The sequence below is a fragment of the Mandrillus leucophaeus genome, unplaced genomic scaffold (genome assembly GCF_000951045.1).
Source record: "Mandrillus leucophaeus isolate KB7577 unplaced genomic scaffold, Mleu.le_1.0 Scaffold13, whole genome shotgun sequence".
NCBI classification, from domain to species: Eukaryota; Metazoa; Chordata; class Mammalia; order Primates; family Cercopithecidae; genus Mandrillus; species Mandrillus leucophaeus.
The window spans coordinates 5,608,828-5,626,445 of NW_012101254.1; the positions used below are offsets into that span (position 1 = coordinate 5,608,828).

Here is a 17,618-nt window from a genome sequence, read left to right on the forward strand (position 1 = left end):
GTGCAATTGCGCGATCTCGGCTCACTGCAAGCTCTGCCTCCCAGGTTCATGCCATTCTCCTGCCTCAGCCTCCTGAGTAGCTGGGACTACAGGTGCCCACCACCACACCTGGCTAATTTTTTGTATTTTTAGTAGTGACAGAGTTTCACCATGTTAGCCAGGATGGTCTCAATCTCCTGACCTCGTGATCCACCTGCCTCGGCCTCCCAAAGTGCTGGGATTACAGGTGTGAGCCACCACGCTGGGTCATCTACTTTAAATCATCTCAGCTTACTTATAATATCTAATACAATGTAAATACTATGTAAATAATTGTTATATTGCATTGTCTTTTTATTTGTATCTTTTGCTGTACTGTTATTTATTTATTTATTTTTTAACATTTTCAATCCACAGTTGGTTGAATCTATGGATGTGGAACCTGTGGATACAGAGAACCTACTGTACAGGGTTTGGTACTGTCCTTGGTTTGGGGCATCCACTGGGGGTCTTGGACTGTATCTCCCATGGGTAAGCGGGGGGCAATTTTATTAGCGTTCTTATTAAACACGTACTAAACGTACAACTTTCACTTGTAGGATGGTCTACAGTTTTTTTTTTGTTGTTGTTGTTTGTTTTTTTGAGATGGAGTCTCACACTGTCACCTGGGCTAGAGTGCAATGGTGTGATCTCGGCTCACTGCAACCTCCACCTCCCAGGTTCAAGCGATTCTCCTGTCTCAGCCTCCCGAGTAGATGGGATTACAGGTGCCCGCCACCATGCCTGGCAAATTTTTTGTATTTTCAGTAGAGACAGGGTTTCACCATGTTGGCCAGGCTGGTCTCGAACTCCTGACCTCATGATCCACCCGTCTTGAGCTCCCATAGTGCTGGGATTACAGGCGTGACCCACCGTGCCCGGCCAGGATGGTCTGCAGTTTACAAAGCTTTTCCATAATAGATATCACTCCATCAGAGCCTGTGCAGAATGAAAGAGTTCTGAACTGACAGGACTGCCTGAATTTAAGTCTTCAGACCTGAGGACCAGGAACCAATATGAACCCCTACAGGCTGCCAATGACAAGGTAGAAGGGCCCTACATTCCTCTACTTCACAAAAGTCTGCACCCAGAACCATGAAATACAGCCAGCAGGGCAAATAAAATGAAAAATCACCCCTTTCAAGTCCACCATCCATCAGAAAGCACAGAAGTTGTAAGTTCAGATCAGAAGAAAACCGTTTCAGATATTACATGAATACCTAATATAGTGCACAAAGTAACTGTACAATGTTCTTAACTCAACTGTTTGCTCATTTTCATTCAGCAGCTTTCCATAATTTAACTTTTATCTAAAAGAATTCTTTAAGGAATGCTATTTTAACTTGAAAAGCTCCTCTTTTAAAATTCTGAAGCTTTAACATGAAATTTCAACTTCAGGAAACCAGGAGAAGTATGATACAAGAAGGTCAGTTTACCTAATTGGATTTCAATTATTTGACATTCATTAACAGCTGATGAGTTCAAACAGGAAGAAAGATTAATAGATTACAGAAGGCAGCAAAACTCTGTGCTCTCGCCTTACACACCTGAGTATTTTTCAAGGTCACATACCACTCACGATAAACAAAGAAACTCTAAACTGTTTTATGAACCCACAGGAAGAAGAACGACTTAAACCTTCCACATTCATGAAAAAAATAAAATGCAAACTTTTAAAGGTGCTAGACTAGATTTGGGTTTGTTAATGTTTGTTAAAGGTATTATTTTCCATGGGAGTGACGTTTTGGCCAATACCAGGAAACCTGAACCAGGTAGATAATCCAGTTAAGACCTGGCATGACTTGCTTGGCTCTACAATCTATCAGGCTAGGGTAAGCTAGAGCCCTCAAAACTGCTTGAGGACCACAGGCTGGGTTTGATAGACTCGTTCCATGGAAAACCTCAGAACTCAGAGATGCCTTAACCTTATACACCATTGTATATCTGACCCTCATCTAGGAGAAGAGGTAAAACAGTCATCGGGCCTCAGATCACCAAAAAAACCAAAACAAACTACAAAAAAACTCACCAACTCATTACTTCGAGAAGCAACCCAATTCAAAGTTACAACAACTTTTCCATATACTAACAAAATCCTCCCCTGCCCTATATCATCTATCCTGTGTTTTCATTTTGCTCTACAAAGTTAAGCAGTCTAATTTTTCTTTTTTTGAGACAGAGTCTCACTCTGTCACCCAGGCTGGAGTGCAGTGGTGTGATCTCAGCTCACTGCAACCTCTGCCTCCCGGGTTCAAACGACTCCGCCTCAGCCTCTTGGGTAGCTGGGATTACAGGCACCCACCACCACACCTGGATAATTTTTGTATTTTCAGTAGAGTCGCGGTTTCACCATGTTGGTCAGGCTGGTCTCGAACTCCTGAGCTCAGGTGATCCACCCACCTCGGCCTCCCAAAGTTCTAAGATTACAGGCAAGAACCACTACACCAGACCTAACTTTTCTTCTAAACTACAGTCTTTCAAATATTTGAAGACAGCTCTCCCTGTTACATCTAAATCTTTTCATCATCTGTTCCTATACTCCTTTTGCCACTGCTTTTTGCCATGGTTTCAGTCTCCTTCATCACCTAGGTCTAGTTTAGTACACCAGGGGTTGGGGAGCTTTTTCTGTAAAGGTCTAGATAGTAAATATTTGAGGCTTTGCAGGCCATATGGTCTTTGCAACAAACACACAACACTTGAAACAGGAAAGCAGTCACAGAAAATATGTAAGCAAATGGGTCTGGCAGTGTTCTAATAAAACTTTATTCACAAAAACAGGCAGACTGGGGGCTTCAGTTTGACAACCCCTGCTTCAAACAATCCAATTTGTTGTTAAATCAACACAAACATGTGGTCTAGGGCAAAAGGAGCATTTCAAGTGGTATATGAGTAGGAAGCAGAACATGACTATAAGCCCCTCTTCCTTGATAACTTATGCTGCTCAAGATATTATTAATTCCCGGGACAACTAAATCACACTGCAGTCACCTGAACCCCCTCAGGCCTTTCTCACATGGACTGCAAAGTCATTTTTCTCTATGCTAATATGAGGTTGACTCCTGGAACACAGGTGCGACACTGCATCTAAAGTTTTAACATTTCATCTTGCTAGAGTCAACTCATTTCTGCCCTCTCCAGATTTCTTCTGATCCTGGCTTAGTTATCCAAGGAAACAGCTATTCCTCCCAAAACTCTCAGCATATAAATCTGGTCATGCTAATAATGCTTTCACTTAAGTCTATAAAAATGCCAATCAAGGTAGACCTTCTAAACATTTCCCTCAAGACTGCTATTACGGACCGGGCATCGTGGCTCATGCTTGTAATCCCAGTGCCTTGGGAGGCTGAGGTGGGGTGGGGGAATCACTTGAGCCCAGGAGTTTGGGACCAGTCTGGGCTATAAAAGGTTTCTTTTTGTTTTGTTTTTTGGTTTTTTTTTGAGACGGAGTCTCGCTCTGTCGCCAGGCTGGAGTGCAGTGCAACCTCCGCCTCCCAAGTTCAAGCAATTCTCCTGCCTCAGTCTCTCGAGTAGCTGGGATTACACGTGCACGCCACCATGCCGGGCTAATTTTTGTATTCTTACTAGAGACGGGGTTTCACCGTGTTGGCCAGGATAATCTTGAACTCCTGGCCTCAAGGGATCCTCCCGTCTTGGGCTCCCAAAGTGCTGGGATTACAGGCCTGAGCCACCGCACCCCACTGAAACTGGATAATTTATAAAGAAAAAGAGGTTTAATGGACTCATGGTTCCATGTGGCTGGGTAGGCCTCATAATCATGGTGGAAAGCAAAAGGCACATCTTACATGACGACAGGCAAAAAGAGAATAACAGCCAAGCGAAAGGAGTTTCCCCTTTTATAAAACCATCAGATCTCATGAGACTCATTCTCTTCCACAAAAACAGTATGGAGGAAATCGCCCCCATGATTCAATTTCTCCCACCGGGTCCCTCCCACAGTTCGTGGGAATTATGGGAGCTACAATTAAAGGTGAGATTTGGGTGGGGACATAGCCAAAGCATATCAGCAAAAAGCAAGACACTGCTCCCCATACCCCTTAAAAAATAACCACATGTACACAATTCGTGATAAATATTATAAAGGGAATTATCAGAGTATTATGCAAGAAGAGGACAGACAAGAGGACAGAAACACAAGGAAGAAGGCCACATGAAGAGGGAGGTCAAGATTGGCGTTCCGCTGCCACAGGCCCAGGCAGGCCAGGAGCTACTGGAAGCTGAAAGGGGCAAGGAAGGATTTTCGCCTAGAGCTTTTGAGGGTGTGTGGCTCTGCCAATACCTTGCTTTTCTACACTTCTAGCTTCTGTAACTAGGAGAGAATTACAATTCTGTTGTTTAAAGCCACTCAGTGTGCGGTAATTTTTATGGCAGCCTTAGGAGGCAAGTAAAGATGGTAACCAGCTCCCAAAAAAGAAGAGAACAAGTGGAGCAGGAAGTATGCCTAGTCAGAGTGGTCAGAGGCAGCTTCTAACGGGCGACATTTAAGCTGAGTCCTAGATGAGAAGGCAGTCAAGTAAAGAATGTATGAGACATAATAGTGAGTGAAAGGTAGATGCTAAAGACAATGTGCTTTCATATATTCCACTTATATGAAGTTCAAAAACAGAATTGATTTATGGCAAGAGAAGTCCGAACAGTAGTCTGGTGAGAGGGACTGATGGGGACCTTCTGAGGCACTAGAAATAATTCTGTATCTTGAGCTGGGTCGTGGTTACATGGGTATATACATATGTAACAATGCATTAAATTATACACTTAAGATCTTAATGTATTGCAGTATTTATACGTAATTTATACCTAAAAAGGAAAAAAGAGAGAAAATAAAGAAAGACTATATGACTCACGTGTGTGTGTGTGGAGGTGGGGATGTAATACATGCCAAGAAACACCTTCGAGGCAGGAAACAATAACACATACAAAGACCACTAACAGAAGTGTTGGAAATGCTGAAGGAAGGCCAGTGTAGCTCCAGCATCGTATAGAAGGGCGATATGAAGAGACTAGAGAGGTGGGCAGACATCACCTGGCAGGACCACAGGGAGTTGGATTTTATTCTAAGAACAACAAACGTCCTGATTTACATCTTAAGAGGACCATTCTGATCATGGTGTAGAAAATAGATTTGAAGGGAGTAAAGTACAAACTAGAGACCAGTCAGAAACTAGTATAATTTATCAGGCAAGTGACAATTATGGGTTAGTCTAGGAGCAATACAATGACTTGTAAAATACTTTCTAAATATGCTGTGAAGAAGTGTCCATTTTTGATAGATTAGAAATGAATCCCCCTTAATTTAAGAAGGAAATCGGCTCTAACATAAGGAAAACTATGAAAACACCTTCTTGGACCTAAAAGTATGTCCTTTATACATGTATTTAAATCTCTTCTATGTACCAGTAAGAAAACTGAACTGACACACCTTTCCACTAAACACTGAGCTCTGGACAACTTAGTAATCACACTGAGTCCACTGCCCCAAGTAATGCTCTACTATCTACTAACCAGGCATAGTAGTACATGCCTGTAGTCCCAGTTACTCAGGAGGCTGAAGTGGGAGGATCACTTGAACTCAGGAGTTTGAGGCTGCAATGAGCTATGACATGTCACTGTACTTCAGCCTGGGCAACAGAGGGAAATCTTATCTCTAATTAAAACAAAACATCACTAAACTTAAAATGCAAAAAAAGTAGGGTGGGAGGAGGGATAAATTAACCCTAGGACAGAAATAAAGTTTCTTAATGTACTTTTAATCAATACAAGACATGAGGCCAGGAATGCTGGCTCACCCAGGCAAGGTGGCTCACGCCAATAATGCCAGCATTATTGGCTGAGATAGGCAGACAGCTTGAGCCCAGAGCTTCGAGACCAGCCTGGGCAACATGCAGAAACCCCATCTCTACAAAATAATACAAAAATGAGCCAGGTGTGGTGCCGTATGCCTGTAGTGCCAGCTACTTGAGAGGCTGAAGTGGGAGGATCACCTGAGCCTGGGGAGGTTGAGGCTACAGTGAGCCGTGATCGTGCCACTGCACTCCAGCCTAGGCAACAGAGCAAGACACCGTCTCAAAAAAAAAAAAAAAAAAAGAGAGAGAGAGACTTGAAGAACTACGCCCACAGAGAACATGACTCATTGAGCAAGGAGATCTAATTTCAGTGATTACTGTCATTTACATCTAACAAGTCGGAGAGAAGAGGGTGGCAATAGGAGACTGGAGAATTAGAGCAATGAGACAAATACAAGCAAGTCATGATGACAAACAGGTTTGCTTGCTAGACTTTAAGTAAGCTCTAAAAAGATGAGAAGATAAGGCAAAAGGAGGGGTCATTTAGTGAAGGAATTTGAAATCTTTGCTGAGGAATTTGGATATCAAACACATGGAAGCCACTGCAGACTCTTAAATAGGGTGCAGTATTTGAGAAAAATTATTTATTGTCTCTTGTGCTATTACATATGATTAAAAAGATGAAGAAATCTGAAGCCAAAGACTATCTGTGAGACCCAAGCTAGACAGACTCCTCATTACTCTTTCCAATTGTCCATTACAATGCCACCCTTAACTTCCTATCTGAAAATAGTTTCTCTTGGTATAACCTCCAGGGATGTGTATAAATGTGGATATGTTATAGGCTAGCCAATGTTCATTTGTGCAGGGAATCACAAATGTCAAGTGTTATTTTTTATTTACTCTGCATTTACACAGCACTATGTGCCAGGCACTTTATAACTTTTAACTCATTCAGTTTTCAGAATTATCCTATGGGGTAGGTACTACTCCATTTCACAGATGAGGAAACCTGGTTAGATTAAGTTACCTGCTAAGTATCACACAGCTGGTATGTGGAAACTTTTTAACTTAATATTAGTCCGAAAGCTAATTATTTAATCAAAAGCCCTTTATCTCAATTAGAGCTAATCATAAATGAAATGGTCTTTATACTCAACTAAATGCAAGACTAGTAAATTCAGGCCCACTTGCCCCTACTAATAATTTTAAACCAGGGAAAGAGTAAACACTACATTTTCCCCATCTGCATACATTAGATACACATCCAATTAAGCATGTCATTGAAGGTCTTTATTCTAATGTTCATATATCTTATACAAAAACAGCCAGTACCGCCAGGCACGGTGGCTCAGGTCTGTAATCCCAGCACTTTGGGAGGCCGAGGCAGGCAGATCACGAGGTCAGGAGATTGAGACCATCCTAACTAACACAGTGAAACCCCGTCTCTACTAAAAAAAAAAAAAAAAATTACAAAACATTAGCTAGGCGTAGTGGTGGGCGCCTGTAGTCCCAGCTAATCGGGAGGCTGAGGCAGGAGAATGGCGTGAATCCAAGAGGCGGAGCTTGCAATGAGCCGAGATCGCACCACTGCACTCCAGCCTGGGTGACAGAGCAAGACTCAGTCTCAAAACAAACAAACAAACAAACAAACAAACAGCCAGTACCTACAAGGCAGAGTTTATACTTCATTCTTAGTTTTGAGAGGCAGAATAGCACGATGAACATGGACTCCAGACTGATTGCCTGAGTTCAAATCTCAGCTCCACCACTTACTAGCTGTGGGACCCTGAGCAAGTTAGATTTTCAGTGTCTCAGTGAAACAGGGAAAATAGTACCTCTATCTCAGATGGCAGTTGTGAATATTAAATGAGATAATACACACAAAGCACTTAAAGCAGTGCCTGGCACAGAGTATACAATATATAAATGTTTGCTATCATTATTATTGTTATTCAGTATTTATGATGATATTGCTTTCCCTCACTGAGCTCCCAAGGCTCGGCCTGGTCACTTACACACCCGCCACTTCCTTGTGCGTCTAACGTACCAGGGTCTTGTCAGTCTCTGTGCCATGTTCCCATGGGTGTCTTTGAATTGAACACCTTTCCCCAAGTTTCCCTTATGCAGTAGGCAAACTCTTATTTAGCAAAGAATTTCTTAATATTTAAGCATTACAGCAGTTAGAGAAACAAGCCATCATCAGTGAATTGTTATTTCAGAAGGTAGTAAAAGATCCAATTCAAGATGTTTTCTCCAAATAGCACCTAAAAATGTAGTAGCCATCTTCTTACCACTGAATCTCTCCCCCTCACTCCGCAGACGTTTTCCACCCATCTTTCTTGTCTCTGCCAACTGCAGAAATAATTCTTTCTGCCAGACATGTGTAAATCACTATCTAAGACAACTAGAATACATTTCAAGCCTTATTAATGTACTTACAGGAAAGAGAGGGCAGTTCCCCAAATCTAGTCAAGGTGACCAAGATACAATTAAAGATAAGTTATGCTTCAATCAACTGTAATGGATCCAGGCAATGCCATAATTAACATATTGTATTGTAGTCAGCTTGTAGTCATAATAAACGAAAATCAAAAGATCAAGAATTTCTCATGCTGTTTCTATTGAGGCTCTAAAAGGAAAAGTGTTTGTATCTTTGAAATCTTTACAGAAATGTCCTCTAATAGAGGGCAACTCATTCACAAATGAGATTTCTTTACAAGTTTTAATTCCAAGTCCATAAGCCACACTTCCATGTGGTTCCATCCAAGAGAAGTGACCTGTGCAAAACACTATTGTATTTTTTTTAAATTATATATATAAAACAGTATGCTGTTTCATAAAACCCTGCCTCAGTGACTACCACCTCTATCCACCCAGTCATCCTACCAGAACCCGAGTCATCCCAGACTCCTCCCCCTCTTTTATGTGGCCCTCTATACCACCTCCAGCTAGTCAGTCACCATGTTCTGCCAACCCTGTATCTTCAAATCAAGGATCACAGGGATCTGGCAGGTAAGTTGAACAAAGCATTCCTGCATAAAGCATATGCACTGGTAGAGTAACGGCAAATTAGAGAGCAAATAAAAACAGGGCAAGCACTATTCAGCATCAGCTGATTCTTGTCAAGAGGAAGTTCAGGGCCAGTATTGTCCAATATTCTGTTTTCTTCAAGAGAATTCAGAAATCTGGACTTTTATGAGAAAGACACTATTTATTATTATTATTATTACTAAGACGGAGTCTCGCTCTGTCGCCCATGCTGGAGTGCAGTGGCACTATCTTGGCTCACTGCAACCTCCACCTCAAGGATTCAAGCGATTCTCCTGCCTCAGCCTCCCAAGTAGCTGGGATTACAGGCACACACCACCACACCCAGCTAATTTTTGTATTTTTAGTAGAGATCGGGTTTCACCCTGTTGGCCAGGGTGGTCTCGAACTCCTGACCTCATGATCCACCCACCTCAGCCTCCCAAAGTAACTGAGATTACAGACGTGAGCCACCAGGCCTGGCTAGAGATACCAATTTTTGAAACACAGCAAGTGTGGGCCAAATTAAACGTAACTGTTGGCTACATTCAGTGTGCAGGTTAACCTGTTTTGACGTCTATCTTTAGAATCCCCACTCCTTCCTTTCTATCCCCACCCCTTAGTTCAGGCCTTTGACATTTCTTAACCTAGTTTTATGCAGAAGCATCATCCTAAAAGGCCTCCAGATCACCTCTAGCTCTCTCCATCTTCTACACACTGCCAGGGTGAGCTTCCTAAAATTGAAATGTGATCCTGTCTAGATTTCAATTTTAAACAGTGGCTCCCCAAAACCTATAGCACTATAATGTGCCTAAGAACCACTTGAGATATTTGGCTTTTTTTTCTTTTCTGAGACAGGGTCTCACTCTGTCATCTAAGCCAGAGTGCAGTGGCATGATCTCAGCTCACTGCAACCTTGACTTCCCGGGCTTCAGCAATCCTCCCACCTCAGCCTCCAGAGTAGCTGGGACACAGGCACGCGCCATCACGCCCGGCTGATTTTTGTATTTTTGGTGAAACTGGGTTTCACCATATTGTCCAGGCTGGTCTCAAACTACTGGGCGCAAGCAATCCACCTGCCTCGGGCTCCCAAAGTGCTGGAATTACAGGCCTAAGCCACTGCACTTGGCCTGAGGTAGTTGTTAAACACGGAAATAACAGCAATCTATCCAGAGTGTATCTCCCAAAGACAGCCACGAATTTGCTAAACACCTCCCGAAGTGATTCTGATGCCAGCAGTCCTTGAAGCACACAGTGATCTACACTATCAAATCCAGAAGTCCTTTACATCGAATCATCCCCCTCTGAGAGCACCCCACCTCACTCTCCAGTCTCATCTCCTGCCACTTCACCATTATGTCTAAACACCTTACCTAACTTCTTGTGGTTCCCAGAAAATACCCTGAGGCCTTCATCACTTTACACTCCATTGCTCTCTTGTTCCATAATGCCTTTCTCCCTCCTAACCCGGTAGTACAGTCTCTGATTTATGACAGTTTCACTCATCATTTTTCAACTTTACAATGGTGCAAAGGTAACATGCATTTGGTTGAAAGTGGTATGATATTCTCTCGAAATTCTGGGCAGCACAGCGAGCCACAGCTCCTAGTCAGTCATGCAATCACAAGGGTGAACAGGCCAGGTGCGGTGGCTCATGCCTGTAATCTCAACACTTTGGGAGGCCGAGGCAGGCAGATCACCTGAGGTCCGGAGTTCAACACCAACCTGGCCGACATGGCGAAACCCGTCTCTACTAAAAACACAAAAATTAGCCGGGTGTGGTGGTGCATGCCTGTAATCCTAGCTACTCCGGAGGCTGAGGCACGAAAACTGCTTGAAGGAGGTGGAGGTGGCAGTGAGCCGAGATTGCGCCGCTGCACCCCAGCCCGGGCGACAGAGTGAAACCCTGTCTCAAAAAAAAAAAAACAAAAACCTGTGAACAACCGATTCTCTACTGCACTGCCAGATGATTTTGCTCAAGTGCAGGTGAATAACTCTAAGTGTTCTGAGCACATTTAAGGTAGGCTAGGCTAAGCTATGATGTTCAGTAGGTTACGTGTATTAAATGTATTTTCAACTACAATAGGTCTATCAGGAACAGAAACCCATCATAAATGGAGCAGCATCTCTCTCTCTCCTTCTCTCTATATAATATAAATATATATATTCATCTCTCTAGACTGAGCTTTGCCTTCACCTCCATCCCCTGAAGGCTTTCTCAACTCTAGCTCCCACTCCCTGGAAGTTGCCTCCTCTCGTCTTCCATAGGACCCAGCACTTGCCTAACTGGACTTACTAACTTTTCATAACTGTTCATTTACATGTTCACATGCCACCAAACTGAGTTCTTTGAAGAAAAGAATTTCAGCTTAGCTTAATTTTGCAGCCCAAATGCTATGCCTGACACTGAGTAGACCCTCAATAAATGCTTGGTGAATAAATAAAATCAAACCGTATGATGGCCAGGCACGGTGGCTCGCGCCTACAATCCCAGCACTTTGTGAGGCCAAGGGAGGAAAATCACCTGAGGAATTCAAGGCTGCAGTAAGCTATGATCGCACCACTGCACTCTAGCCTGGGAGACAAAGCAAGACACTGTCTCTAAAAAAAGATAAGAATAAAAATACTTTTTTATGAAATCTGCAGGAACTAGTAAGGTTAAAGGCCAGATTCTGGTTCTTTAGCATTACCATTAAGATGCAAACACAGTCTCTCTTTACCACCTCTTAATTGTAATACTAATAAATTCACAATTATCATGATTCCTATAATCAGGATGCTGTTGTTGAAAGCCAATTACCATAATAGCAGAAACCAAGTCATCACGAAACTATACATATATTTATACACACACACTTATTATTATTATTATTATTATTTTTTGAGTCAGGGTCTTTCTCTGTTGCTCAGGCTGCAACATAGTGGCACAATCATAGCTCACTGCAGCCCAGCTTCCAGACTCAAGTGATCGTCTCACCTCAGCCTCCCAAGTAACTAGGACCACAGGCACGTGCTACCATGCCTGGCTAATTTTTTTTTTGTGTGTGTGTGTGTGTGTGTGTGTGTGTGTGTGTGTGTGTGATGAGGTATCACTATGTTGCCCAACTTCTATCTTCAAGCCATCCTCCACCTCAGCCTCCAGAAGTGCTGGGATTACAGGCATGAGACACTGTGCCCAGACAAATTACCTTCTTGAACAAACCAAACAAAATATTTCACAGAACACTTCCTCCCTAAGGCAAAATGATACAATTTGAAAGTAGCTGCTACACTATCAATTAAAAATTTGCCTTCCCAAGGTTAGATAAGCAAACCAGGACAAAAAAAAAAAAAAAAAACTTGCAGTTTCACCCTTAGATAAGTGGGGAAAAATCCCTCAACTATAAAGACCTGTCCAAGGGCCTGGCGTGGTGGCTCACGCCTGTAATCCCAACACTTTGGGAGGCCGAGGTGGGTGGATCACCTGAGGTCAGGAGTTCGAGACCAGCCTGGCCAATGTGTGTGGAACCCTGTCTCAACTAAAACTACAAAAATTAGCCAGGCGTGGTGGAAGGCGCCTATAATCCCAGCTATGCGGGAGGCTGAGGCAGGAGAACTGCTTGAACCCGGGAGGTGGAGGCTGCAGTGAGCTGAGATCACACCACTGCACTCCAGCCTGGGCAACAAAAGCAAAACTCCATCCCAAAAAAAAAGCCGGGTGTGGTCGCTCATGCCTGTAATCTCAGCACTCTGGGAGGCCAGGACAGATCACCTGAGGTTGGGAGTTCGAGACCAGCCAGACCAACATGGAGAAACCCAGTCTCTACTAATACAAAGTTAGCCAGGTAAGGTGGTGCATGCCTGTAATCCCAGCTACTCGGGAGGCTGAGACAGGAGAATCACTTGAACCCAGGAGGCAGAGGTTTTGGTGAGCCGAGATCGCGCCATTACAGTCCAGCCTGGGCAACAAGAGCAAAACTCCATCTCAAAAAACAAACAAAAAAACCTGTCCAAAACAAAGGATGGGTAGAGGGCAAAAATAAGGTTGAAATCCTTCAGTATAATTCTCTGAAGTTACCTTAGTTAATAAGCAACAAAGAACAATGGTAATGGTAGTTAAACCTGGTATCTTCACATTTAAAATACAAAAGCACCCTTTCAATATCCAGACATAGAGCTCCTTTTTTTTTTTTTTTAACCATACTTCCAAAATGGTTTAGATTCTTTTACACTCTCATTCCTTCAATATTTGTTTAGCACTTACTCTGTTCATGGTACTGTGCTAGACCTCAGTCATGTTATTAAAGGAAAAAAAAAAAAGTCAGCTATACGGCCTGCCCTCTAAAGCTCACGTCCTAAAAGAGAAAGCAGACATTCAACTAATATTCAACTAACTGTTTAACTGTGTTAAGTAACAATGGCGAATACAAGTGTCAATACATAACACAGAATCCATCCCATGCTCTTCCATACCAAAAGTCAGTTGTCTTATAGTTTCCTGCTTCAGAAACCTAATTTCCACTCCACATGTACACCCCTTTCAGCAGTTATTCTGTATAACTGCCAGGTTTCCAACTGTAGCTCTCTGATATATCTCCAGGGAAAATAAAGAAATTAAACTACTTCAAAAGTAATTTTTCCACCAACTGCTTTTGTAGTATCAGTTCTTTACATCTCTCTTATAAAGCATCACATGAGGGAATACAAAATCTCTTTTGAGTGTTTTCAGTCTTTACCCATTTATGGGGAGAAAAGACTTTTTAAAATAAGCATTTATAAAGCACTTACTACCTGAAGACAACACAAGGGGAAGGCAACGACAAGAAAAAAAGATCTGTGAGATTTGTGTTCGAGCAAAACCGATCACATGGATTTTTTCCTTTGGATACCACTGGATTTATAATTTTAATATAAGTGCAGTATTGAGTAATTGCACTAGAAGAATATTTAGGTTATAAATGTGTACTTTTTTTCCCCCAAGGAAGCCTCATTATAACTAAAATAATATCAACAAAGTATTTTAGTGAACATTGGACGCTTGCTAAATCGACCTTTGTTTTCCAGGATGATAGGAAGTCTGCTGTCAGATACAGGAACTTATATAATAAAAAAGGGGGAAAGATCAGAACAGAAAATTACATGAAACTTCTGGTAAATTAGGACACCTATTTAGTTGAAAACATAAATCTAGGAAAGATTCTTTATAAGAAAAAGGAGATTTCCTATTACAAACACTGCTCCCATTGAAATAGCTATTTTATTGGCATTTAGAAAGTCAGACACTAGTAAGGAAGAAAATGTTTTCTATGCCAATATTTACCCTGCAGAACAGACAACAAAAGGGGGGTAGAGCTTAAGGCAAAACAGGAGATATCTAGGTTAACAGCCTTCTAAAATGAAAGTTGAAAAGCACTGGCCCGAGTTACCAAGAAGGCTCTGGACCCTCTTTCCACTTAAAATTTTAAGACAAGTCATTCCTCAGTTCAGAATGGTATGGCACAACACTGCCTGAAAGCAGAGAAACATGCTATGTGACCTTCTAAGGACCCTTGCTTTTTTTTTTTTAACTCGAGTTAAACAAAATCCATTATGACTTTTTCAGTTATTCATTCATTCCACAAATGCTTATTGGGTGCCTAGTATGCACATAGCACTGTGCTTAAGCCATGGTGGTCCACAAGAAAACTCTAATGACTTAGGCATTAGATTCTAATGGCGAGACACGCTAAAGCAGCAATTCCATAAACGAACAGAGCGCACATTTAAGGGGGAAAGGGGCACTTAGGGAAGGCTTCTTTGAGGAAGCAGTATTTAAGCAAAGATGTGAAGATGAACGGGTAACAACAAGGATGAAGGGTTAAAGCCCATATTTCAGGCTTGGCCGACTGGATGGTTAGAGTCATTTATTGGTAAAGGAACAGCGGATGAGCACCAGATTTGGAGGAAAGTTAACCACCAGCATTTATTTACTGGGGTCCTAGCAGGTTGCCAGGCGCTTCCCAAATTCTTCTAATCATTTTGCGCAGCTGAAGCTATTACTTTCAGTTTACATACACAAAAGAGAGGCTGAGCGGGGTTAAAATGACGTGTCCAAGACGAAATAAAGAACTCTGACTTCTGTATCAGGTTTGTTATGTGCTCGAAAGCCCGCGCTCTTTCCACTCCACAGCTCCTTCCTGTGCACCTCTTTCATCTGGTGGCCCCAGCGCCACAAGCTGCCGCTGAGGAAGTCCCTGCCGGGAGCAGAAGAGGAGGCACCAGCAGGATGGCCTGGCAAGGCGCTCCCCTCCCGGGCCTCATCTGCCAAACGATCATCTCCTCCTCCGAAGTTGTACGCATGAAAGGCGAGTGGAAACTTCACTAAAATGAAGGCGACTGACACAACAGAAGGAACCGCATCCTTCCGGGGGCTTACGAAAATAATAAGTTTAAAAAAAATAGGAAGGGAATTCTCTCGCTCTATGATCACTGAGCGCTCTCCTAAGGAAAAGGAAATCTCCCGGAGGATGCCGAGTCGGGGCGGCGAGCTTAGGATGCTCCCACACTCCCCGACCTCCATTCAATCCCCAGGACCCGCAGGACCCCCGGAGGAACTCCCGCCAGTCCGCCCGGGGCCACGCGGCACAAGGTGACACGGACCGCGCCGCGCTGGCCCCTCAGCCGCCTGGGCGAGGCCGGGAGCAGGGAGAGGGGCGTCCGCCAGCCAGCGGTACCTTGTACTTATCAAAGCCAGCCAGCTGCTCCGGGCTCACGTATTCGTAGCCAGCCATGACGACCCGAAAACCGAGCGCCCACTCGGCAGCGACTCCCGGCTACGAGGCTGTGGCACACCAGCACCGCACCGGCTGGGCAAGGATGGGAAGGACTGGGCTGGCGGAGAAGGTAGGAGAGCCGCGCTCCGCCCACCGCGCACGCGTAGCCGCCTCGGCCCTTTTGGTCGCCTCTCAGTGCGCAAGCGCAGCCCACGCTTCTCCCCGCCCACCGAGGGGAGGTCGCTAGCCCGCTTGAGCGGCCCGCCCCCCGACACTGTCGCTGACCAATCGGCGTGGATCAGGCAACACTAAGTCCCGCCTTCCAGCTCTTTTCGTCGCTTCATTTGCTAGCGTCAAAATTGGTGAGCTGAGGTAAGACAAGAGATGGGGTGAAAGGTCAATTTCCCGGCGGGCTTTGCTCCTGGTCGTGGGGTAAGGTGGGCATTTCAGTGGTATCCTCACTTGAGTGGAAATCTAGGGGATACCCTTTTAGTCCTGGGGGTAGAGTGACTGCTTGCGAGTCGGTTCAGCAGTGCCTCAGGTAAGAGGACTTAGTTCTCCCACTGCAGCGAAGTAAAAGAGGAAGGAGGTCTATTCCGCGGGCCGCTCCCGGCTCCTAGTACGGTGCGCTGCTTGCAGTAGAAATTTAGTAAAAGGGCCGGGCGCGGTGTTTAGGAGGCCGGGGTGGGCGGATCACGAGGTGAGGAGATCAAGACCGTCCTGGCTAGCACGGTCTTTTCGTCTCTACGAAAAATACAAAATAGTCGGGCGTGGTGGCGGGCGCCTGTAGTCCCAGATATTTGGGAGGCTGAGGCAGGAGAATGGAGTGAACCCGGGAGGCGGAGCTTGCAGTGAGCCGAGATTGTGCCACTGCACTCCAGCCTGGGCGACACAGCGAGACTCCGTCTTAAAAACAAAAAATAAATTTAGTAACCGTGGTTAGATGTAGAGAAGGCCGAGCTGCTGCCGGGGCCACGGGAGTCTTTGTGCGGTCAGCAGAGGGACTTGAAAGGCAGGTGAAAGGACGTTGGAGACAAGGCCCTCAGGTCTATGTTGCTTAGGAACTTTGGACCGCCTCATCGCACTCCGCTCTATCAAACCATTCCAAATTAAGATTGCTGGTGTCTCCCGACCAGATAAAAACAGTGATCTCTCAGTCTCGACGAGGCCTTAAAGGCGTTTGCAAGAAGTGTTTTACATAACTAGAGCCCAGTTAATTGTTAAAAAAACAAACAACAGCAACAAAAAACACTAGGTCAATGGCTAGTGAGTATCTACTAATAAAATTTTATAATAGCTGCTGCTCTTTATTGAGCGCCTTCTATGGGGAGAACTTCACATGCATTATCATCAACACCATAACAACACTGAAGTGAAAGGCATTATCCCCAGTTTCAGATTGGGCAACCTGCCCAGAGTCACTTAGTTACGCAGCTCGGAAATGATCGACCCAACATGAAATGAGATCTGTTTTATGGGAAACCACTACTTCAGGGAGCGTTTCAGTCTCTCTGGGTGTCTGAAATAAGGGCGATTATTTTCAGATACTTCTATGTTCATTCGTTTAACAACTATTTACTGGGGACCCGAGATACGCCAAACACAGTATTATTACTACATGTCTAATCTCCTCTCCTAAAGCATAAGATTCTTAAAAGGTTATAGATAATCTTATACCTGGTATATGGTAGATAGTAAGCTTCCCCCCCACGCCCACCCCGCCTTGAGATAGGGACTCACTCTCACCCAGGCTGGAATGCAGTACATGATCACGGCTCACTGCAGCCTTGACCTCCCCCGGCTCAGGTGATCCTGCCTCCGTCTCCCAAGTAGCTAGAACTACAAGTGCACACCAGCACACCCGGCTACATTTTTTGCATTTTTTGTAGAGTGGGTGCCCGGCTAACCAATAAACTTGAGTGTCCTTTATCACACTTGCCCTCGAGGGCAGTATTTGCATCTTACACATCTTAATTTTCCGCATGTTCCATAGCCCCAGGGCTTGCAAATAATACATGATCAATTTTTTTTTTTTTTT

At 44.0% G+C, this 17,618-nt stretch overlaps 2 protein-coding genes across 2 annotated transcripts in view; one reads left to right on the forward strand and one right to left on the reverse strand.

The window, feature by feature from the left end:
- The window catches only part of EPT1 (ethanolaminephosphotransferase 1), a 48,972-nt gene extending 33,227 nt beyond the window's left edge, over positions 1-15,745 (reverse strand). Inside the window, exon 1 of the mRNA XM_011972673.1 lies at positions 15,542-15,745. Within this exon, the coding sequence (XP_011828063.1) occupies positions 15,542-15,598 (57 nt within the window). The 5' untranslated portion in view covers positions 15,599-15,745. The remainder of the gene's footprint in view (positions 1-15,541) is intronic.
- The window catches only part of ADGRF3 (adhesion G protein-coupled receptor F3), a 48,619-nt gene continuing 46,015 nt past the window's right edge, over positions 15,015-17,618 (forward strand). The window contains exon 1 of the mRNA XM_011972672.1: positions 15,015-15,710. Within this exon, the coding sequence (XP_011828062.1) occupies positions 15,597-15,710 (114 nt within the window). The 5' untranslated portion in view covers positions 15,015-15,596. The remainder of the gene's footprint in view (positions 15,711-17,618) is intronic.